The 19,433-nt window shown below is 25.0% G+C and overlaps 1 protein-coding gene across 3 annotated transcripts; it reads left to right on the top strand.

Moving 5' to 3' along the window:
- Positions 1–4,675: 4,675 nt before the first annotated feature.
- On the top strand, positions 4,676–17,330 carry LOC114125342 (nose resistant to fluoxetine protein 6-like). 3 transcript variants are annotated; one of them, XM_027988953.2, is made up of 13 exons: positions 4,676–5,693; positions 8,064–8,175; positions 11,145–11,365; positions 11,867–12,084; positions 12,324–12,418; positions 12,502–12,695; positions 12,976–13,145; positions 14,166–14,334; positions 14,504–14,697; positions 14,988–15,129; positions 15,206–15,395; positions 16,787–16,929; positions 17,066–17,330. In XM_027988953.2, the coding sequence occupies exons 1-13, from the start codon at positions 5,652–5,654 to the stop codon at positions 17,177–17,179; spliced, it is 2,004 nt and encodes a 667-aa protein (XP_027844754.2). In that variant the 5' UTR covers positions 4,676–5,651; the 3' UTR covers positions 17,180–17,330. The 3 variants fall into 3 exon arrangements, with proteins under 3 accessions (XP_027844754.2, XP_027844753.2, XP_027844755.2); XM_027988952.2 differs by lacking the exon at positions 8,064–8,175 and having other exon boundaries at positions 4,678–5,693; XM_027988954.2 differs by lacking the exons at positions 4,676–5,693; positions 8,064–8,175 and adding an exon at positions 8,515–9,945.
- Positions 17,331–19,433: the final 2,103 nt, after the last annotated feature.

The raw sequence follows: 19,433 nt of genomic DNA, 5'->3' as shown, positions 1-19,433 counted from the left end.
TTAAATATATTACAAGAAACAATTATATACTTAATATACTCGTATTTGCAAAACTGAATGATCTTTTATTAGACACTAAATTTTTATATTGACTAAAACTTCCTTCGAAATTATATGACCTAAAAATGTTTAGTAACGACATATGCCATAAAACATGTATTTTTCGTGTTTTTGTAGTCAAAATATGCAATAACATTTATTTTATTCAAAATATGCAAAAATATGAAAATAAAAACACCATCGTTAATATCATCATGAGATGATTCGTGTAAATTACTGATAAAAGCAATAATAAAAAGTCACAAATAAACATATTGTTTTATACAAATCCTAATCCTATATTTTATGACCTATTTCGTTATACAGTTATTTTAATATTTAATGATAATATCGTTTATAATATAATATGCCAAGGCAGGTCTCGTGACTTGTCTAGAGGAGTTTACAGGGTTCACAGGAAACAGGCGCCACGACGTTCTTCAACCGTCGGTTTACGCACGATCGTTTGTCTGTCGTGTCATAAGGCAGGCAGTGGCCGTGAATAATCCCCCGCGGCCCGTGATTGCAGCGTATCGCTAATAATATAAAGTCCGCGTGAGGGTAGGCGATTACCACAAATCAGGGAAAACCTACTAATATGTAAGTGTAAAATAATAAAATAATTGTAAGCGTGAACTATTAAGTTATTGAAATTTATGAATTATGAAATTTAAATGTTATCAATATATGAAGAAATAAACCACGAATTTAAAATATTATACTTAATAGTTAATATAATATTATTATACATCAACGATTATAATTTATTACTAATTAGGTATGTTTAATGTAAATAACTTTATCATAATCTTATAAGACGTATGTGACATTGAAATCGTTTTAAACACATGTACGTCTTGGTTTGATATTATTTAGAATAACAAACGAATATTTATCGAGCTCTGAGAGAGGTGTATCCGGTAAGACACCGGAAAGGGGAGTAATTACTTTTAATTCTGTAATTATTTTATGTTTGAGTATTTCGTAGAAACATAGGATGGGTTTATATTTTATACTTGCTTTTATATCATACTTGCTTTTATACTCATTTATTTACAAATTGTTAGTAGAAATAAAGAAGGAAATTCGCTCACGACAATAAAATTATCTAAATGTTATCAGGGCTTAAGTTAAATGGAAATGCTGTAATGATATCTACGTCATTACGCCTACACGGCTTAATGATTCGATATCATCATAATAATTTTAAATATGTTATTACCAGAAAACCACAATAAATAATCTGTACCCATTATATTATAATTATACTTATTATAAAATTAAATTACAAAACAATATCTTACAATAACATATTTTTATGTACTTATGCAAATAAACAACACTTTTAATATGGAACAACAAGATATCAAAAAGCAATACTATAAGTAGATCCCCCTTTTTTGATACACAGATCAGTCTGCTTCCATCAGCTGAGTCGGATCTCAGCAGCATAGTCTGCTCATATTATCCAATACTGCCTCATACAGTTTTTCATACGTATCGTCTTTATCCACTATATTCAAAAGCGCCTATTAATTTAACTCATTCATTTTAAATCTTTAACTCTTGTTGTGAATTATTAAAGTGATTTTTATTCAAACGAAATTGTATTTACATTATTTCAAAAAGATTAACGCCATCATCTTTTTTCAAAATCCATCATCACTCAAGTCAAGCAACACCATCCAGGAAAGAAATTATAATTACGAATATTCACATATTCTCAACAGTAAAATCATCGTCAACGATAAATTAATATAGACACGCAGACTCAGGTACATCACAAATCATTTCATCCTACGCTTATAAATCTATACTCATGATCCCGATTAATCGTAATAATATATAGGCTTAAACTTATAATAAAAGTAAAGTTAGGATAGTAGCTACTCCTAGTTTCATCAATTATTATTCGTTGAAAGTATTAATTGACTGTAACATCTAGATTAATATATTATTATAAGGTAAAGTCTCATCAATAGCAACGGCCATGCTATTTTTGATTCATTACAATGCATAATTCATTAATCATAAATCATAATCAAAATATATAAACAAAAAATTTAAATTTAACAAATTCGGTATGATCAATTAACAACTATACTTACTTAATAATATAAATTGTTTAAAATTGATTTTAGTATAAATAATTTTAGTATAATAATAATTATTGAACTCAGGGAGTTAAATAGTATTAATTTAAATCATTATGTTAATACACGCTCTATAAAATTATCATAATTATCATAGACTATTTATGTAGAAAAGTATTATTTAACGTTAAAAAATACTTATTTTTATAATCAAAAAAACTAATTTTTTATTGAGGATCAAAATAAAAAACTACATGGTTTTTGAAAACAGTTGAAGAAAGTATGCATTTTCTAGAAATGAAAAATATTTTGGTTTTGGTGCTATTTAAAGACATGTGACATGATATTTTCCACCTTTTTTTTAGTTTTTCATTTTAATAATGAATAATATAAATTTTGTTTCTTAGCAAAAAGGATAAAAGGATTAGACATTTAATGCCATGTTCTTCATAAAGTAATAAGTTATATATTATTTTTAAATAGAAAAAAAGTTTAGTATAAAGTCACATACTTTTTTTGTGGGTGATAGATTTTCTAATGTCGACGACATTGAATACTTATATGAAAATATAAAACGATTTCTCCTCAAACAATTTTTATTATTTTGTTGTAATTTAAAATATAATAACCATATCATTTTAAAATGCTCTTCTTGTATTTAAATTTTCTCTTTCAATATGCAATACATTTTTTTTAAATCTTTAAACTAATTTTAGTTAGTAAGCTAATCAGATAATCGTAACACAAAATCCTATTCATGGAGATCTACAGTATTTTCATATAAATTAATAGCACTTAGGTATACCTTGTAAGTTGTCAGATTTTAATGTATTACCTACTAATATAAATGTATAATTAAGTTACAAAATGAATATATTATAATAAATTAAATATTACAATATACTTGGTGATATAGGCTAATAAACATTATTCGTTATCGCTTTAGTGTATTCAATGATGTTTCATTAAATACAAATTTAACATGCATATCTAACGCATTATAATAATAATCTGATACCTAATCTAATATATGACTATAAAATACACTCTATTTTACACATATTTTTGTGGAAAAATCATTAGATCCTAATAATATTACCTATTTTTATGAATGGAAATCAGTTTGAACAGTTATTTGATGATAAGTAATTTTTATCAGAAACCAATCCGTACACTTTATTTTTATCTGGAATCAATTCCATATTTCCCTCACTAATTACGATTCTATTTCTTATACAATTTCTATCGTTATATATTTATTAATTTTGATAGAATACATATATATATATACTGAACATAGTATATGCATTTTATATTACGTGTCCGGTTATTATCAAGATTTTCAGATGCGCAGAAGAAGGTTGCGGTCGAGCGTTTGCGACCAGCCATCATCTAAAAACGCACAAGCGGACGCATTTGGCTGACAAATTGTATATTGTATATTGTATAGTTGTTGTCAGGGTTACCAAAGTAGGTGGATTATTTAAATATTTGGAACTGAAACATCGCTTATGATTCACGACAGATGAAAAAAAAATATTTGGATAAAACAATAAATCCGTGGACCAACTAAAAAATAAAATAATATAATAATTATACTAATAATAGCTAAATAATTGAATATAATAATAAAAGATAATAGATTTATTTTGTTCATTAATGATTTAGCCTAAGTATCTGATATTTTAATAAAGTTACATTAGGGTGTATTCTAAAACAATTTTTTTTATAGAGTAGCTTGATCTATAATTAGTATTTTAGTATTTAATTTTTGAATTAATATAGACCAGGGGTCTTCAACCCGTAGCCCGCGGACCGCCCTGTCATAATATGCGACCCACGATCATATTTGAAATTTAGCATGTATATTTTCTATTTCGATAAAATTGGTTAACTAAAACTGAATTTTTGTATAAAATACATGTTTTTACTACGAATGCGACTAGCAAGATTTTTGAAAAATATTATGTAGCCCGCTGAATAAAAAGGTTCAAGACCTCTGATATAGACTATAGAGGTTGGTATTTCCGATACAATTGTAGTTTAAAGAATTGTTTTGTATATCAAACTATTGAAGTACCTGTGAATATTTTAATATTTACTCGATTTTTGATTGTTTGATTGAAAATGGATATCGAAGAAGTTTAATCTTCAAAATTATGCCCAGAGTAAGTAAATAGAAAGAATTATTAGTTTATAAGAATTTTAATTTATATTTGTAAAATTGTTATAAATATCAATGATTTTTCAATAGCTTGACCAAATTTACAAAGTTTTTAAATTTCATTGACTCAGAACTCCAGAAATTCAAACCAGTATTAAAACACTTCTCTATATTAGTAAAAAAATTATAGAAACTGTTAGTAACTAATTATAAAATTAATAATAATTATAATCTTATAAATTAAATTTTAAATATTTTACAAATATAAGGTATGTAAAACATTTTGTATATTTGTGTTTTTCGTAAATTATGTTATAAATCAATGTATAGTTTAATCTGTAATATTATTGTAATTAAATTTAAAAAATAGTTTAAGACATAATATTATGTACTGATAATTTAATAATTATTAGATATGGTGTGTACAATAAACAAACCTAAAGCATCAGTAGCGTATTTACGGGGGGGATATGAGAGATAGATCCCCCCTTGGTCTTTTTTTACTCGTAAGTTTAATAATGTTGGTAAGTGTACCTTCTCCCCCACCGTTGAGGAAATTATGTTTTCCAACGTATATCCCCCCTGGACAAAATCCTAAGTACGCCACTGTAAAGCATATTAAAATTATGATCAGTATTATTATAACTATAATATTATTGGCTACAACAATTAGTATTCTAATTTTTGCACTGGCGCAATAATACAAATAAATGTACAGTATGTATTTCCTTGTTATGTTATGATACCACGATAAATAATATTATTTTCATTTTAGCAAGGTTCTTGATACGCGTACCACTAAACGCGTGGCGCGTATATAATGTGGAGGGATACTATAATTATCCGCACTTGGACGCCAGATGCCGAAGACAAATATCCAAGTTTTCTCCAATATATCTTAAAACCCAAGTGTTATATTACCAAATTAATAGAAACAATATAAATGCGTGCAGTTTTAACGCGAATTTAAAGTGACTGACATGCCGCTCCCACGTGAATAATAACAATAGCTATTATAATATATTATTATACTTCATGTGTAAAAAGTCGTCGGAATTAAATTTAATTTTTTTATCGTTCTTTAAATTTTGATGTAGATTTACAAATAAACGGGTTTGAAATGTCATTTTACTCGTTCATAGAAATGTTGATTATAATGTTCGCTTTGCTATCAATCGAGTATTCCAACGGCCAAGTTTCATTCAACGAGTCCTTTATGACACTTAACAATGCAGTGAGGACTTCAAATGCTGGTATTCCTGGATCATGGGTCTCTGATCTGTTTTACCAAGCATTGTCTAATTTTACTATACGACATGTAGAGAACACTGATTGCCTTAAACAAGTCGAGATTTATGACAATAGTTTACGAAATTACACCAGTTGGGCTGTTAGAAGTAAGTATTATATACCTAAAATTGCATCATTATTAGGCATATAGCAAATTAGCAAATTTAATGTTATATTTTATTATCCATCATATTATGAGTGGTCGATAAAAATGATTTAACGTTGATATACTGTTATACGTTGCTGTTTATTATAATATATAATTTTAAGACATCTTTTTTATAATAAAGTATACTATATTTCAGCATTTTTAAATTCGAATATAAATCTAGTAAATAAGAAGTTGTGCGTTATCAGACTTGGTGATGTGATTGAACACCAAAAAGTAATCATATGAGTCTCTCGATATGGATTTAGTTAAAAATACTTTTTGGGGAATAGTATAAGTTCACATGCTACACTTAAGTTACAAGTAAAAACATATAAATACTCGTAGACGTATAAGTTCCTTCAAGAGTATATAAAATTAAAATTTATGTTATTATGCTTCCTAAATATAGAAACTTATAAAAAAAATGTTCTTTATACTTAATCCAGACTTATTGATCAAGGACTGAAACTTGTGATTAGATTAATTTTTTTTATTTTTGTAAATAATATTATTAAATGCAACTGATGGTTTATCTTAAACTGCATCCTTTTATTTTCAAATTTAGCTTCAGTCAAACTATGTTATAAATTTAAAAAGTTTTTACACATCCATATTTTTGCATTATATCCTATAATAGTATATATTTGTATGAACTATTTTATGGATGTACGTATGATGCCAAGCTTCAAAATTGTTCGAGTTTGCCTTGTTAATATTTCTAGTGAGCAACTTAAGTGTGTTTGCATTTACGAATTTCTTCATTCGACTCAACAGTTTAAGAGAAACAACGCGATTGACGACTTTTTCGAAATTAAGTATACTAGCACGTTAGTACGTTTCTCGCGAACAATTTCTCTATCATCTACCTTTACAGTTTTAAGTTGAGATTGAAATATCACAAAGTATTTACTATCGGTCTTCGAAAAACTATGATAATAAATTACTCGAATTCTCGAAGTTCATTTATAGCACATTAACGTTCACGATAAACTTTCTGACGTTTATAATTTATTCGAAGTCATGATAACAAATTATATTAATTTATTTTTAGATTTTACAAATATATATTTTATTTTTTAAATTTTATATTTTTTCCGAATATTATAGCACACGAATATTTTGGTTTTCAGATCAAATGACAAATCACTGTTTAAAAATACATATACCTAACTGTTTTACATCTATAAAAAACTAAAACTAAAACACTTATCATAGTAAAGTTAATGTTTACTTCACTCTATTAAATTAACCAAAAGAAACAATTATTTAGAGTTATATACAATAGTTTTCTTAGTTAGATGTATCAAAAGATATCTAAAATGGGAAAAACTTAATTTGTATAAATATAAAAATATGATGTGTTTGTTTTGAATATAGCTTATAAAATACAATTTTAATTACATAGTGTACAAAGTGTACCTACGAGAAAAAACCAGCTAATTTATAATTAATGAAATTATAATGGAAAATAATTACAACTTACGAAAATTTTAATTATTAAAGTATAATTCTGAAATGAAAATTATTACACTTTTTTGATTCAAATTCCGGAAATTATGCAAAGACCAGGTCACACTTTGATTATCTTGCCTTAAGGCAGTAATATGTTTATATTATTAATTATAAGTTTCAGAGTAATAATGAATAATGATAAATCATTGCAATTGCAGAACAATTAAGATTTTCAGTGAAAAATAGGTATTACTATTTAACTAATTTTAATAATACGATTACTATTTTAAAATTACATTGAGTGTATAAAATATAATAAATTACATACCAAAAAGTTTCTAGTTTCAATTACCAGCAAAAATTGTTAAATTTCTACAAATAACTAAAATTATTAGTGTATACATTTTTTTCATAAACTTCGACCACGTTTTAATATAAAATCGCTATAAAAAAATCATGTTTATATATTTTCTAGACAAAAAAAAAACTATGAGTTACAGATGAATATAAGAATTTCTAACTAACCTAATCTAATTTTATTATTAATAAGATACTCCTGAAGAACCTTGTTTAATAATTTCAAGGTTTTTGAATAAGTAAAAATCATTTTTTCGACATTCATTAAAAAAAATCAAAAGAATCAAATGTTTATATTATTACCTATAATTAATAGCTTAAATAACTAGAATTTATATCATGTACAAAAATTCTTATTTTGCTTATGTTATACTCGGTGAACATTTTAAGCATCTGTGGTCATTTATTTTGTTTCTGAGTTCCTCCAAAAAGTAAAATCGAATTACCAAGTCAGAAATAAATTATGTATAAAAATTCTAACTTATCCTTATTTTTATGTTTTGTTTTTTTTTTTTAGATTATTTTAAAAAGTAAAATCATAATTTCACGGTTTTTATTTACATACAACTACACAAAAAACATACATCATTGTAAAATCAACGAATTCATCGCTCTGCTTAAAATTAAAAGTATAAATCATATTTTTTTATTAAATTAGTATTATTGTGAATAACTATGAGTAATCTAATTATAAATTTGAAGGTAAGGCCATTTTAACTTTTTCTATTATTTTCCCGAAACAAACAAAATACTGCACATGATTTACCACAATATATATATATAAAAATATTGGACTTATTCAAAATTAAATTTAAGTATATAAGATGAGGAAATATTTTTTTCATAAGCGATTGTGAATAGATATCATGCAAATTAGTTTTTGATACAATTATCATATATATAATATATTGTATATCAAATGTGAATATTTGCAACCGTTTTATGATAAAATAAAAATATAAATATGACATTGAAATGTTGGTAAGAATATTTTATTTCTTTAAGAGAATGAAACAATATACTATGCATTTTGGTTGGTGGGTGGTGGGTACTCGGTATCATATGCCTAGATTATTATTTATTTTTACTGAATAAGTTTATAGTAAACTAAACAAGTTTAATAATATAAAAATGCAGTGCATAATTATTTTGGATTATACTATTTTAATTAATGTGAATAATTTATAATTAGGTATGTAATTGTGTAAAATATTAGAGCATCTTTTTTAATGTAAACAAAACAAAAATAATACCTTTAAATTTAAGCATATACTTAAATAATTTTTGTTGGCAAAAATAATTGTTACAAAAATAATGCATATTAATTACCCGGAAGAGAATTTAAATTTAAAGCATAACATATTAACTAAATATCATAAATGGTAATTAGTAATTGGTAATAATAATTAAAAATTACTAATTACTAATTTATAATCAGCTAAGAATCATTATTAAATTAATATACACTGCAGATATTATATAGTTACTAATATGTGCGTGTATCCGTCAATAATTGAATGGTTTATGAATCATTGTAATTTGTCACTTCTAGGTGTGAGTAGTGCTTACGAAACATTTTTCATCTAAATTCGTCTAATTTAATCTAATTCAAGATTAAAAATTCTATTTATTAGTAGAAGTATAATGTAATAAATTAATATTTTATTATATTTGACACGTTCTAATCAACTTAATTTGATACTTTCGACTGATGTTTTTTATATAAAAATAAAGTGATATTAAAGTTTTTCATGAAAACCATGTTTATTATTAAAAAATATAATTTATTAAATGAATGAATACTACAGGAATATTTAAAAGGAATTGCATCTAACACAGCATAAAGTTTTTCGCTTACGACGTAAAATCTATAGAATACAGTCGTTGAACTACAATATTATAAATCTAAAGAAAAATGTATTTTTATTTTTTTAAATTATGTGAAAAACTTACTACTCATTACAAAAAACTCTAACACTTCACCATCATAACATTCATAACAATTAGGTATGGTGTAGTTCTATTATAATTAAGTAACGAATCCTCATAAGATTTCAGAGCTTGAGATTGGAATGACAAACACAGTCTATACATGCTGAACCCGAACAGGAATAATAACCTGTGTCAGCTGTCACTCAAAAAATAGATATTTAAAACTAAAAAAATTTAAACTTTAAATAAATTTTAACACTCCCTGACAAAATTTAAAAAATATTTAAATAGAACTTTATAGGTAATAAATGTATAAAATACTAAAAAATTATTATTAATATTATTAAAATACTATTAAACGAAATTATTACAAGTTGTGTATACGAAAATAATAGTCTGGCAATGTCAAGCACTCTTCTTTCACTCTCAACACCGAAAGTGTATTACAATCGGCATAACTGTTCGAGGTAAACCCACAATAATTAAATACATAGATACGTTTCTCGTAATTAAGTAATTAATAATGCGTACGATAACAACCAAAATTTACAGACCATATTATACATTAAACTAGAACTTGAATTTTTTATTACCTATTATATGTTAAATACTTAAATGACCATGAACAATACATTGTCATAAATATATTATAAATATATACATAATAATTAATAATTAGTATTTAAATGCTATTTTATACTTAAAACATAAAAAATAATAATTTTTTATACCTATTATAAATTATTATGTATTAGTTATATTGTAATCTTAATTAGGTTTATTAAGAGCGTTATGTTTTTAATTTTACTACCAATGCACTTGTGAATTTGTGATACTCATCAAAATAATATATATAATTTTTTAGTATTGCATGTTACATATAAGCGTATTAATCAGGGTTTTTTGTATTCTTATATTATTTTTATTGAATACTTATTAGAAATAGGTCCAAATATATTTTTTAAATACCAGTCATAACTTAAATAATTACTTTTTTAACTCTGGTTGATTTTTCCACTCATTGTCTTGAAAAGTATTTATCTGTGATAAAATTATTCTTTTTTAAAAGCAAAAAAAAAGTCTAGATGACCCTCGACCTAAATTGAACGTTTTTTTAGTGATCCACGTAATGTTAAAAAGGTTTTTTTTAAAAAAAACAGTGGTTTAATATCTCTTTATCTCTGGTCATCATGTTCTTGTAAAAATAAATTGTTCATATTTTTATGAATACCCCAATTTAAGTAAAAATTTAAACTAACATTTAGTAGCCATACAGCTTCAGCTAAAGTATATTTATTTTATTTTATTTCTCAAAAGTAGAATAATAGGTTTTAATAGAATTAATTTTAAAATTTGGATTCTACTGAGTCTTTTGAGTAGGGGTCCAAGAATTAAATCTTTAATTAATACGGGGTATAAATGGATTTAAAATTAAAACTTATAAAGTATGTTTAGAATTACTAATTACGAAATACAAAATAATTACTACAATTAATATTTAATTCTACATATTATTGTATTATCATAATAATACATCAATCATTTGTAAAATCTGTATTTAACAAAAGTGTAATACACAACTATTTAGTTTTTTAATATTTAAGATTATTTTTCATGGTAACATGTTCTCTATTTTATTTTCTTATAGTTTCGTATTTATTTTCAGTGTCAGAATCTTGGAACCGGTATCCCGTTGGTATACTAACTGGCAATAAATATCAAATGGGAGTTTATGATGAATGTGTTGATGTGCATCGTCCAATAAGAGGCCAGTATTGTCTGTCCGAAATAAAATTACTTCCACTGACGGGAAAAGATTATAGTTTTAATAGAACGGAAAATTTAGATGATTTTGGTAACAATCATGCATGGAAAACAATTCTCGGGGTATGTTAAAATACTAAAATGTTTAAGAAAAATATTCAGTACCATTTATAATAATTATATTATGTATATAATGTATGTATACTGTATGTATAATATTAAAAGCAATAAGTCTTAAACAAAAGGTGGATAAGTTATTAATCATAATTTATTATTAAACATAATAAATTCCTATTTTAACAGACAATAATTATACTTTCAAAAACAAATAACAATTTGTTATACCTATGTTATCCTACTGACTTAATTTGTTAAAATTAATATCAAACACTCAATTTACATTGTAGTACAATACTTATTGACTTATATTACTTATTAACCTAACCTTGGCTATTGCACACCTATAAAATTATTGTATAATCCTACACCTAATAATTATCGGATTTTATTAAATAAATAAATAAAATTAGATATATATTTGAAATTTATACCTGCTATAATATAAATTCTAAGTAAGTTTTTTATAACATTGTAAATACATTGTCTATAACTTTATTGTTTTAGTGGGTTGATTATCCAGATCAAGTTCAACGAAATAGCTTAAACTTGGGAATTTGCATTCCAAGTTCTTGTTCAGCATCAGATCTTCAAAAATCATTGCAAAATGAATTAGACAAGGTATTTTTACCAGAACAGTTCAAAGCAGTTGTTAATGTGAATCCGCTATTATGCACTGTCAGTGAAGACATGTATCCTCACAATACAGCATATTATGTAACAAAGTAATAATTTTTTTCTATTGTTGTTATTTGGTATTTAACGTAATTCTCTATCGTAAATCGCTTATCTAATAATTGCATTAAAATATCAAACTGAATTAATAAATAATAAAAGCGTATAATATGCTCAGTTTATAAACCCTATAAATAAGAATTATTCACAAAAAAAAAGATTAGAAATGTATTATAAAAAATTAGCAATTAATTCATATAATTATTCAATTTTTCTTTTATTGTTTTAGTATAATTTTTGGAGCCATATTATTAATTTGTGGTGCGGCAACAGCTCATCATTATGTAGCATTATCTTGCCAACAAAAAAAGAATCAAGGCGAAAGTAAGTAATATACAAATTTGATTAAATTTTAAATAAATAGAAAAAATTAACACATTTAACTTTTTTTTTTTTTTAATCCACAGAAGAAGTTCCAAAATCTTGTTTTTACATATTTTCTTTTATTCATTCTGGAAAATTTTTATTAAACTACAATAAAGAAAATGAATTTAATGTACTTAATGGTTTGAAAGCGATCATCATGTTACCAATTTTATTGGGTCACAGATTTATGTACTTAGTTGGAAATCCAATAATTAATCCTAAATTTATAGAACATGTAAGTTGAGATATAATTTATAATATTTTTTTTTAATAAAAGTTGGAGCAATTAAATTAAAACATGATGGAACACCTCATATTTTGAAAAAAATATTTCAAATGAGGTTTGAATTACAGGAGAATTTAAAAAAAATCTAGATTTTATTATTTTCTTCACAGCTAGTTCGTATTTCTTGAAAAATAATATAATCTGTGTTTTTAATCTATTTTATTCAAATTTCCAGTGTTTTTGGAAATACTTGTAAAAAAAAAATTAACATAATTATGTATAATTACAGATATACCTCCATGGACGTGATATTTATTTGACTTGTATGAACTTAACTGACCCATTTTTTTTCATAACTGGTTTTTTGATATACACGACATTAGTACCAATGTTTAAAAAATTGAAAAAGGAATCAATATTGGTAAAACTTATAACACCAATTGTCTACAGAATAATCAGGTATAATCCTTCATATATAATATCAAAAAAAAAAACTAAATAATAATAATAATTTATACTGTAATCAAACATTTGGTATAAGAATAAAAAATACTTTAATATGCTATGAATGAAAAACTTATATCAGTATTATGGGTAATGTCTAATGATTGGATAGTGTTAAGATGTTAACTATTAAGTTTAACTAGATATGTCTTTTAACTAATAATATTTTAGACTTCAGCCACTAATACAAGTGGATAATTTTAATATTTACTAAAAATTTAACATCATATGCATTATAAAAACACTAAACAACTGTATTTTATTTTAGACTAAAAAAAACTACGTCCGTAAAATTAAAATAACTTTAGGTAAAATTACGAAGTAATGCTTATGTTTTAAATATTTTTTTATTTTATTATCATCATAAACACAATTTAAAAGTTGATAATTGTATTTTTATTTAATCTTGAATAATTATTTTCTTACTAATAATAAGTTTCAGTTCAAGCTGTTTACAGTTATATACAAATAAAAAAAATTAATGAAAAAAAAAAAATGTTTTTTGCATATATTGAATTATTAATAATTTATTTAATTAATACTCTTCTAGGTATTTTTTGTGTTAATTGTATTAATTTCGAATAATTGATAGAAAAATCGCAATTTAATTTTATGGTCATTTTAATGTGCAAATTTAAAAAGTATATATTTATTTAAATCATTTTATTATCAATGCATAAATATAATGTTATTTTCATTATAAACCGCGTAGTTACAAAATAATGTTAATATTATTGGTGTCTGAAATCCATAATGCTAACATTAGACTTAGACAAAATTCATGGTTAAATTAAACATTAGGCCAACATTGGATATATCCCATAAAATATATATGTAATAGAATCTTATTCGAGTTATTATTACATCAAATATTGATAGTCTTGATGTCCTAGTTTATTAAACATTTCCGTTAGCTACGTAATTACTTTTATATACTCTTAATCATTAATATAATATATTCTTAAATCGTTTTAGAATATTACCGGCTTATTGTGCAATGATGGCAATCACAGCTCACATCGTACCGCACCTTGGAGATGGACCACTGTGGTCTTATAAAACCTGGGACGAAGCCGAAATATGTAAAAACTATTGGTGGACCAATATGTTGTTTATAAGTAATTTAATCGATTCTAAGTATGAAGTAAGTGCTTAACAACGTTTTTTAGTTAATTTCAATATAACGTAACCTAAATATAAACATAGGACCTATTTCTTCCAGAAAATAAATAATTATTATTAAAATCTAGGTATTTTGGGTAGAAATGTATAAAAATGTAATTTTTCTAATTGTTAATTATTATCTATTATAGTGTCTCATAGTCAGTTGGTACATATCTTGTGATATTCAGTTTTGCATACTTGGAGTTATTATTGTTTACATTTACACAAAGAACATTAAATTCGGGATTGGATTAATCATCGCAATGCTTGGTGTGTCGATGTCTGTGCCTTTTATAATCACGATTTTGACGAAAAGGGAGGGAATAATTAAAATACTTCTTCCGTGAGTCAAATTTATAATTATACTAAAATTACTAATTTATAATTATGTTTAGGACCTAATATACTGTTAACAAATTATTTTACTTAGTATTATGTTTTTCTAAAAAAAAAAAAAAAAGAAATAAACTAAAATAAAATAAATTTTGTTTGTAAAATATACGATTAAATACCTATTAAGTTTTTATCGTTATTTAAAATTAAACGTTTTAATAAATAAAGGACGAAAAAAAGTCAAAGAATAATTTATTATTAAATTCTAATAACTTAATTTAAATATAAAATTATTTTCAGGTTTCTAGAAAACACAAGATATTCCGCGACATTTAATGAGTCATACAGAGCAAGTTACATGCGAGCTTTTCCTTTTTTTACTGGTATAGCAATAGGTGTAATAATTGATAAACTAAAGGAAAATAAAGTAAAATTTTCACAAGTAAGTACCTACGTATTTGTATAACAATTTATTTATAAATTGAAACTATAAATATAAATTGTTGATATTATTTTAGATGACTGTTTACGCTGGGACGTTCACTATTGCCGTAATTTGTATGTGGGTTCAGTTTTATGGAGCTATATTTTATAAAAGAGATAGACCTTATTATGTATTAGAACAAGCTTTATATTCAACTTTAAATCATTGCACATGGGTTATATTTTTTGCATGGGTGTTTCTTTGTCACTTCACAAGTGGTTATGGTAAGTTAAACTTTGGTTACACATTCACACAACATAAGATATAGTTTGATAGTCTTTCATGACATTTTGAGTGTTATAACTTATAACTATAATTTAAAAGTCCATATATGAAGTTATGTAATATGAATACATGATATTTTATCAGATTATTTATATTGTATTTATTATTTTGTTTTGGATCTTTATAGTTTGAAAATGTGTTCAGATAAAGATGATGATAAACTACACTTAATTTTTTAGTACTTTTCTATTATCTCAAAATCCTCTCAACGCTATCGTCTAACAGCTCAATGCTTTTCTATTATTTCAACATCCAATTGATTCAATTGTTCAGTTATTGTAAAAGAAATAAGTTTTATGATAAATGTTTATAATTTTATAACTTAATAAGTATTTATTATTATGGACAAGCTCTTTATTTTTGACCTTGATTAATATAAGTACGTTTCTCACCTGCCCTCTCCCCCCAATTTTTCAAAATAATAAAAAAATTGTATGCGAATAATTACCATGCAATCAACTCGAATTTGCATGACTATTTTTTGCAGAAAACGAAAAATCACTATGGGGACTAGAAAAACGTTTCTCCGGGCCCACCAAACATAAATATATTTATATCATAATTTATTCTTGTGCTAATATTAAGCACATGATTGGCACGAATTTTCACGACTAAACCCGAGATTCACACGTCACTCTTTCACCCCAATACCCTACAAATCCGTTTCCCTAGCCTCTCGCCTAAGTGAAATAATGTGATTTACATGATTTGCCTCTGCAAACATTTAGCACGTGATTCGTACGAATTTGCACGTAAATGATGAAGTTGGTCCCCCAAAACAACCGATTTGTTTGAAAATAATACACATATTTAGCAAATAATATGCAGATAATTACAAATTTATTTTGTGAATGTGCAAATTATTTCTTACCCGATATAAAAAAACATACCCTGCCTTCAGCCACCCGAGGTAAATTTTGTTTTTATGCAGAATCTAAAAATGTGTAAATTGCGATGCAGAATAGTCGTGCAAATACATGCTAATTATTTGCATAAAAAATGTCAATATTTTAAAAGTAAGGAGGGCAGGAAAATGTACGTGATTTGTTTTTTAATTTGTCTGCCATAACTGTTCGTACTTACTTCTCACTTATTTTAATTATTCCTATTTACTTGGTACTACTGTTATTAATCATTATAAATACTCAATGGCCAGTTGTTTTTCATAAAATTTAATGAGCGTCACTTTTGAAGTCCAACATAATATATAATTTAAAAATTCTACCAACTCGTATTAACAGGACTCTTATAGTCGAAAAATCGAAATAACGAAAAATACATGATTTTTTTTTTTTTTTTTTTTGTAACATGAATTATTTAATGCTTACAGGTCTACTAACAAAATTCTTAAATAATAGATTTATTGTACCAATGGGAAGACTTTCTTATTCCGTTTTTTTGGTGAACCTCACTATAATGATGATATCACAGAGTCGACTAAGAACGCCAAATTATCTTTCAAAACGAACTGTGGTAAGACTGAAATTATTATTCGAATACTATCAAATATAATCAACGTACTTATACCTATCAGTATTAATAAGATTTAAAATAATTATTAAAGTCTGATTCTAAAATTATAACTAATTTTTTAATTACATTTTTTTAGATAGATGCTTGGATGTATGATACGTTGAAAAGTTATTTGATGGGCTTAATATTATTTATGGTTATCGAAGCTCCTGCAGGAAGTTTGGCTAGTAAATTTTTTAAACGAAAGTAAATCATTGTTTTTGTGTACCTTTGATAAATTGTTGTAGTTATTCAAATATTATAAAATCTCCAAAAAGTGTATTCATTGTTATTTATACTAGTTATTGTATTTATATTTAATTATTTTCAATTGTTTGTGAAAAATAAACTTTATACATGTATTTATTTTTTTATAAAACTAATTTATAGGTTTAGCACAAACGTAATGAATTTAGAAGATAGATTGAATATATCACGGTGTTGGGGTTTCCATAAATATGCCGAAAAGTTTAAAACTATCATAACTAATAGGTAAATGCATATGTAATGTATAGTAGTTGCAGTGACGTATTTAGGAATTTGTCATGGGGAGGGTCTAGAGAATTTCATAATACAGATTTGTGTGGGGCTTTGCCCCCAACCCCCCCAATTACTTTTTACTAAAAAAATTTACTATATTTTTATGTAGAAATTCAATTTATTACAATGAATTAACGTATTAAATCCATTTTTATGTTAATTATTTATTTTTATTCAAATAAAACAACATTTATATTACAAATTCCAATTTTCTAGGATTTAATGCCAATTCACTGATTAATTCATCAACATATAGAATAATTCTATTTTATAATATATATTTTTATAGTTGAAAGAAACAACCATAAGAAAATAAAAAGGAACTATAAAGTGATTTATAATATTTTATTTGGTCTTGTAATATTATCCTGTTAAATTCAAGTTTTGTGTTTATTATGGCATTATTTAAACTATGATCACAGTCAAATTAAAAATTATTAAACAATAAACATATTTTATATATAAACCTTAATTTAATAGGTACATCACAACTACACAATAAAATTATTATTATAAAAGTATGTTAAAATAATGGTGTATTATCGATGAGGTAAAAAGACCTATCTCGATACACCAATGTTAAATATAGCGTAGGTATCTCATGTAAAATACTAAATATTCAAAAACATTAAATTTTAATGTTACTTTTTTAAATGTAAATTACATAAAATTAAAATGTTTCAAGTTACATTTTAGTGGGAGTAAATCATTGAAAATGTATTTTTTGTGTCTACTGAAAAACTACAAAATAATATAAATACTGAGATACGCACTGTTGCAGTTTAAGCGACGAGATGTATGTCCCGATGAATAGACATCATAGTTAGATCATTTAGCCTCGTCTACATAAAAATGTGTACAAATAAATCATATTGTTATATAGTAGATATTAAATATTTTCCAAAATAATTAGAAGATTACTTCGTTCATTGTTAATCTTAGGTATTTTTTCAATTCAAAAAAGATCTTTCAGGTGAAGATGTTGACACCAGTAATGTGCAAAATAGTTTAATTAAAAAATTTGTAATTGGAAAGTCATTCTTTGGACAGCTCAAAAGTGCTTCTAACCCATTTTTGAAGTTTACGTCTTGACTGGCTATTTTTAATTTTCATATTTAATTTCAATATAGCATTATCATTTTCCACTGGTGGTAATTAAAACTTAACTAAATCCTCAAATGATATTTTTTCTGCATTAGTAAATGTTGAACTAAACAAACATTCAAACCCTATTTTCAACTGACAAGATGTGTCAACCATGCATAACAATTTACGATAACATTTTTTCCCCCGATTTGGTATATAAAATTAAGCATTTTATGTGGTTACAAGTTAACTTATAATTGCACAGAATATTATAATATATTACGTATATAAAATAGACGTTTAGATACGTATTTATGGAGCTAAGGAAGGGGGGGTCTGAACCCCATGGACCCCCCCCCCTAAATATGCCACTGAGTAATTGGATTTATCGTATCTTAAACATTTTCTTATACGATCTTATGTTTTATAAAAAATCTCATTTGTTTTAAATTGTATGAATTGTGTACTGTTTTTATGACATACTTATAAAAGAAAAAGAATAAGAGGAGTGGAAATTAGCTTACTATCGTCTCTTTGTTATTGAGTAGGTAACCTAGAAGCATCTAATATCTAGAATTTTTGTAAAGAAGGCGTTACCATAAATTAAACGTTGATTTACATATACATATATATGTAATATTATATTTATTATACCTTGTAACATGTGATACGGTCATAATACATCCTTCCAGGGCTTATTCTAAAGATTTTTACCTACTGCCCAAACACACTGAAAAGTTTGTTTTATGAAATTTATTTGGATTATAATAATTATCCCCCTTTCAAATAAATTATAATATATTGATATTTTAGTGGAAAAATATTTTTAAAAAAGCGGG

This window comes from Aphis gossypii, chromosome 1 (genome assembly GCF_020184175.1).
Source record: "Aphis gossypii isolate Hap1 chromosome 1, ASM2018417v2, whole genome shotgun sequence".
Lineage (NCBI taxonomy): Eukaryota > Metazoa > Arthropoda > Insecta > Hemiptera > Aphididae > Aphis > Aphis gossypii.
Note: the sequence above shows the minus strand (reverse complement) of the source record. Positions and strands in the feature narration are given on the sequence as shown.

Excerpts from the sequence above, each read along its gene's own strand:
- LOC114125342 (XM_027988952.2), top strand. The coding sequence starts at position 5,417 with ATGTCATTTTACTCGTTCATAGAAATGTTGATTATAATGTTCGCTTTG. Across the intron at positions 14,335-14,503 it reads TAATCGATTCTAAGTATGAA|TGTCTCATAGTCAGTTGGTA; the intron begins GTAAGTGCTTAA and ends TATCTATTATAG. Across the intron at positions 15,130-15,205 it reads ATAAAGTAAAATTTTCACAA|ATGACTGTTTACGCTGGGAC; the intron begins GTAAGTACCTAC and ends ATATTATTTTAG.